Source organism: Mustela putorius, unplaced genomic scaffold, assembly GCF_011764305.1.
Source record: "Mustela putorius furo isolate JIRA1106 unplaced genomic scaffold, ASM1176430v1.1 tig00000460_pilon_pilon_pilon, whole genome shotgun sequence".
Classification (NCBI taxonomy): domain Eukaryota; kingdom Metazoa; phylum Chordata; class Mammalia; order Carnivora; family Mustelidae; genus Mustela; species Mustela putorius.
In genome coordinates, this window is record NW_025421389.1 from 22,387,820 (window position 1) to 22,393,322 (window position 5,503).

The 5,503-nt window shown below is 58.5% G+C and overlaps 1 protein-coding gene across 1 annotated transcript; it reads left to right on the forward strand.

The window, feature by feature from the left end:
• Nucleotides 1–2,658: 2,658 nt before the first annotated feature.
• Nucleotides 2,659–5,186, forward strand: APOA4 (apolipoprotein A4). Its single transcript, XM_004749897.3, has 3 exons — nucleotides 2,659–2,825; nucleotides 3,188–3,314; nucleotides 4,057–5,186. The coding sequence occupies exons 1-3, from the start codon at nucleotides 2,777–2,779 to the stop codon at nucleotides 5,027–5,029; spliced, it is 1,149 nt and encodes a 382-aa protein (XP_004749954.1). The 5' UTR covers nucleotides 2,659–2,776; the 3' UTR covers nucleotides 5,030–5,186.
• Nucleotides 5,187–5,503: the final 317 nt, after the last annotated feature.

The following is a 5,503-nucleotide window of genomic DNA, read 5'->3' on the forward strand; positions in this document are numbered from 1 at the left end:
CAGGTGATGGGCTAGGTTGAGAACCCAGGTGTGCAGACCCATGCAGCAGATGTGTGGCATGCCAAGAGTCCTGGGCCATTTTCTTGTTCAAAGGGCTTGGCGCGTTTGAGTGCCTGGACCCCTCTGGGTGGTCTCAGTAGGGGCTATCTCCGCAGGGGCCCTCCCAGTGGCCAGCCTACGTGGCCTGGCCTCCCTATTCTCTCCCTCCCTCCCTCCCATGCTGGCTTCCCTGGAATGAGGTGACTTCTCTGGGCCTGGCCCAAGACTGGCCCTAAGAAGTAAGTGGCAGCCATGGGTGTTGAAGGGCGGGGGGGACCAGAAATGGTCCTCTGGGGTTGTACAGACTCTCTGAGCATCCTTGTGTCTGAGAGAGGCTTAGCACACAAGCCTCTGTGACCCATGCCCCTGCCCCTGGGCTGAACTGGGAGCGCCGCTTCGGTCCTGTCAGCCAGTATCTGTGCTCAAAGAGAACCAGAACCCAGCCGGAGGCAGGGTCCCTTCCTTCCATCTGTAGCTCCAACACTCAGGGCCTGGGCACTCCTTCTCTCCCACTCCCAGCACAAATCCATTCACAGCCTGATACAAAACACGCCCACTGACACTGGGAGAGAAATGCATTCATTAACGGCACCCACCCATGACACGTCAGGACACAGCACCCCCTCCTCAAGGATGGGACTGCTCACATCGGCCCGCACCCGTCTGCACCCGTCCCTCAGCGGCGCGCCCCAGCTTTGTGGCCACCCACAGCGGAAGTCGTGACACACTTAGGTGACTCTGTCCATGTCCTGGCAGACGCTCTCAGACACGCTCATATAGGTACAGACACTCCCGGTGCGTGTCCACCCTGGCAAGTAAGACAGAGCCTGTCACATGCCGGTGACACTCACTGCTCAGACCCGAAGTCCAAGAGGTCAAACTGCAGCTGAGGTGTCCTTGGTGACTCATCGCTCTTTTCTTCTCTGGGCCTAGGGGAAGGGATGGGGGCATGGAGCACGCATGGACCTTTGTGCCCACCCCTGGCCGGACTGTGCCCGACAAGGGAGCAGGAGCAGGAATGATAGGCCCGTGTTGCAGGGAGGGAAGGCTTTCGGGGTGAAACCTGGCTTGTGCTTGTTGAGCACCTACTGTGTGCTGGGCAGCATTCCGAGCAGGACATGGGTTCTCACTGTATCCTCGCAAACAGCAAGCAGGGACTATTCTACGACCAGTGGAGGCGGCCGAGTCTCAGGAAGATGTGCTCTGTCCCCACCCAGGGAGTCTGACTCCAGAATCTGAGCCCGACAGATTCTGAGAGAATCTGAGCTGCTAGGAGAAGGGAAGAGCTGCTTCGGGGAGAGGGGCACTCCCTGGTACTAGAGGCGACCGTGAGTGGTTGGTGGGGGGGATGCACGGTGTGGGCAGCAGAAGGCCTTCTAGCTGCCTTTAATCCCATGAGACATCAAGCCCATGAAGCATGGAGGCCTGATAAGTCAGGGTGAACGCAGCTGTGGTCTACAGGAGTCCAGCTTCCTGCCAGTCCCTGCACTCCCGCATGGGAGCCGATGGTGCCCTAGGACGGGAGTCATCTGGTGGTCAGTGCAGGTGGCATGATCCAGCAGAGCGACCCACACTAACCAGGCTGCAGTGTCTTCTTGGTGGATGGCTTCCTGTAATTGTGTGTGCGACCTCATTTGCAGAGAACGCTGAAAGTCCTGTAGAAGACTTCCTGTCCTTTAGTCCCGTCCCGCAGGCGAAGTCCCCTAAGAGGCTCAGGTCTTGTGATTCAGCATAGACTGACTGCTCCTGCCCAGGGAGCAGGGCTGGGCTGGGGGCAGGAATCAGGCCTCAGGCCAGCCGATCTCCGTGCATGGTGCACCGCCCCTGGGAGCCCCCAGAGGCCTGGGCCTGCCTCTGCCACTCTCACTGGTCCAAACCAGGAAAACAATACTATTACTACTAACAACAACTACTTTGTCGTGCTAACTCCACGCCAGGCGTTTTACTACTCATGCCATGAGCAACCCCCATGTTTCAAAGGAGAAACCGAGGCTCAGAACTAGGCTGAGCTGAATCTCGAGGCCCAGTGACCCAGCTTGGCAGTGGTCAGACAGGAAGCACACTTACGATGAACCCTTCCACTACAGGGCCCGGCCCTCCCACTTGCCCAAAGGCTTACTAGAGCCTTCTCCTGCCAGGCACCCCTGGACCAGGGTTCTGGATCTTAGCTTGCTGTCTCCAGCGGTGGCCCTGGGTGTCCCAGTCTGGGGTCTGGTGCTCTGAGATGGATGAGTGGGGGATGTTGTAGGGAAGGGCTCTCTTCCCTGAGACAGGCAGAGGAGGTGTGAACTTTGCCCCCAAACCTGGCTCAGGCCCAGAATTATCAGCAGGGCCTCTGGGACATTTGTCCCTGGCTCGGGGGTTCCCTAGGCCTCCTTTCTCCCAACAACTCGTGGCTCCCCATCCTCCCTTCTGTACCGGGTGGGGCACCAGTACAAAACAGCCTCTCCAGACTGCGGCCCCAGCCCCGGTCTGCCGTCAGCTGCCACGTTGTCTTGGGTCACAAAAGTCCAAGAGGCCTCTTGAGAATGTGTCACCTTCCAGCGTGGAGTCACACTGGGAGGGAGCTGGGGAGGGCAGCCTGGTGGGGGTTTAAATGTCTGGCTGGGTCTGAGGTCCAGTCAGTTTCGACAGCAGCACAGGTGAGCTGTCCAAGAGCCTCTCTTCTGGGCCTCCTGTGACCCCAGGAAGGATCCAGTGCAGTGCGAGTCTCTTCCAGCCCAGCGAGAAGCCCAGGATGTTCCTGAAGGCTGTGGTCCTGACCCTGTCCCTGGTGGCTCTCACTGGTGAGTAGCCTTTGGAAGAGGCTTTCAGGCAGGACCCATCTGCTGCATAAAGCGGGCAGGATGGAGAATCTGGAGTCCAGGCAAGAGGATGGTTCCAAAGGCCTGTCATTCCCCGGCTGGACGCAGAAGGCTGCCCACCTGCCATGTGGCTCATAGGAGGGCTGGCCTCTGCCCAACATTCTGCCCCTTGGCTCTGGTGCTTTCCCAGTGTTACATGCCCCTGTAGCTTTTAATGAGGGAAGGACGGGAGTTGAGGGCGTCAGTAGTTGGGCTCCCCCACCGTCAGCCGGTCTGCAGCTCAGGGCTGGTGCGGAGGGCCAAGGAAGGAGATGGGTCCTCATGAATCTCTGTTTCCTGCCCAGGAGCCCGGGCTGAGGTCAGTGCTGACCAGGTGGCCACTGTGGTGTGGGACTACTTTAGTCAGCTGAGCAACAATGCCAAGGAAGCCGTGGAACATCTTCAGAAGACGGAGCTCACCCAGCAGCTCAAGTAAGAGGGGCATGGCTCACGGGGTGGCTTGCAATGGGATGGCAGGGCTGAGCTCAGAGGCTGGAGACCCGAGCGTAGGATACCCACTGCCCTGCCGCTGAACTCTCCCGGGGACCCTGAGGTCTCCAGATCTTCGAGCCACACATGCAACAGGGGGTTAGACTAATAATCCCCGAGGAATCTTCCTGCTTGAACTTTCTAGAGTGTGACAGATGGCCACATGCTAGCATTGAGAGTCATGGGGGAAAAAGAGGGAGGGAAATGTCATGGGAACTGGGTCCTAAGACATTCCAGAAGGATGGGAGCCTGTGAAATCATGGGAAAGGAAGTGGGGATATTTGGGAAGCCTCTGAGGTTGGGCACGTGGAAGAAAACTAGTATTTTGAATCCCTCAAAGACTGGAAGCGGTCCAGAGCATAACATTCTGTTAATGAATGTAATCTGTGTCACAGCACACCTGAGCTGGAAGGACTTCAAAGTCTGACCTTTTTACTTCACAGGCGTGGGGTGGATGGGGGGGGGTTGCCGCGTGGCTGTGACTCAGGTCAGGGGTAGAGTCAGAGATGCTGGGTAATAACTTAGTCTATTACATCTACTTTCCCAAACCATGATCTACCTGTGACCTTAATACCCAGGAACACTCGCCCTTCTCAGGCCGGTGTGTAGGAGATGAGCCAGGCATAAGGAGACAGTCCTGTCATGCCAAGTGTAACGGTGGCCCCCTTGTGTCCCTCCCCTGCAGTGCCCTCTTCCAGGACAAGATTGGGCAAGTGAACACCTACACCGACAACCTGCAGAAGAAGCTGGTGCCCTTTGCCACAGAGCTGCACGATCGCCTGAGCAAAGACTCCGAGAAGCTGAAGGAGGAGATCCGGAAGGAGCTGGAGGAGCTGCGCGCCCGGCTGCTGCCCCACGCCACCGAGGTGAGCCAGAAGATCGGGGACAACATGCGCGAGCTGCAGCAGCGCTTCGAGCCGTACGCGGATGAGCTGCGCACCCAGGTCAACACCCACGCCGAGCAGCTGCGGAAACAGCTGACGTCCCACGCGCAGCGCCTGCAGAGCGCGCTGCGCCAGAACGTGGACAACCTGCAGGTCTCCCTGACGCCCTACGCAGATGAGTTGAGGGCCCAGATCGACCAGAACGTTGAAGAGCTCAAGGGACGCCTCACGCCCTACGCGGATGAGCTCAAGGTCAAGATCGACCAGAACGTGGAGGAGCTGCGCCGTAGCCTGGCTCCCTATGCGCAGGACGTGCAGGAGAAGCTCAACCACCAGCTCGAGGGCCTGGCTTTCCAGATGAAGAAGAACGCCGAGGAACTGAAGGCCAAGATCTCGGCCAACGCCGATGAGCTGCGGCAGAGGCTGGAGCCCATGGCTGAGGAGGTGCGGGGCAAGCTGAGGGACAACACCCAGGAGCTGCAGAAGTCGCTGACCGAGCTGAGCAGCCAGCTGGACCGGCAGGTGGAGGAGTTCCGCCGCAACGTGGGACCCTACGGGGAGACCTTCAACAAGGCTCTCCTGCAGCAGGTAGAGGAGCTGAGGCAGAAGCTGGGCCCCTATGCAGGGGATGTGGAAGACCACCTGAGCTTCCTGGAGAAGGATCTGAGGGACAAGGTCAACTCTTTTTTCAGCACCCTCAAGGAGACAGAGAACCAGGATACACTTGTGCCTGCCACCGAGCAGCAGCAGTCGCTGGTCCCCTTAGACAGCTGAGCTGTCCCTGGCGCTCACGCCCTCCCATGGACACCTGCCCAGCCCGGCCCCCTGTCTGTCTGTCTGTCCAAAGACAGTTCTGGTACAAGCTTGAGAACACATGTCCAGTGGAAAATGACACTACCTCTCACTACTCAATAAAGCTGCTAAAGAACTAGTCCGGTGGCAATGTGACTTCTCACTGTTGGTGCGCCGGGGGTGGGACAAACCCACCCGCACAGCTTAGGGGGGGCCTGCGGGGGATGCTTGGGGGACACCAGGGCTGGGGAGATGACACTGCAGGAGGAGCGAGGGCAGGGTGTGCTGAAAGGGGTGGAGGGGGTGCTTTAAAGGGAGGTGGAAAAAGATGTCACCCATTACCCAGAGATGAAATAGGCAGCCGGCTTATATTCCCTTAGCCAAGAGCTGTTTCTGGAATGCCCTCAGTGTGCACGCCACTGTTCCAGGCAGCAGACAGTGAGCAAAAGAGCTTTT

Coding starts and splice junctions, on each gene's coding strand:
- APOA4 (XM_004749897.3), top strand. CDS start 2,777: ATGTTCCTGAAGGCTGTGGTCCTGACCCTGTCCCTGGTGGCTCTCACT. Junction 2,826..3,187: donor GTCCCTGGTGGCTCTCACTG/GTGAGTAGCCTT, acceptor TTTCCTGCCCAG/GAGCCCGGGCTGAGGTCAGT. Junction 3,315..4,056: donor GAGCTCACCCAGCAGCTCAA/GTAAGAGGGGCA, acceptor CCTCCCCTGCAG/TGCCCTCTTCCAGGACAAGA.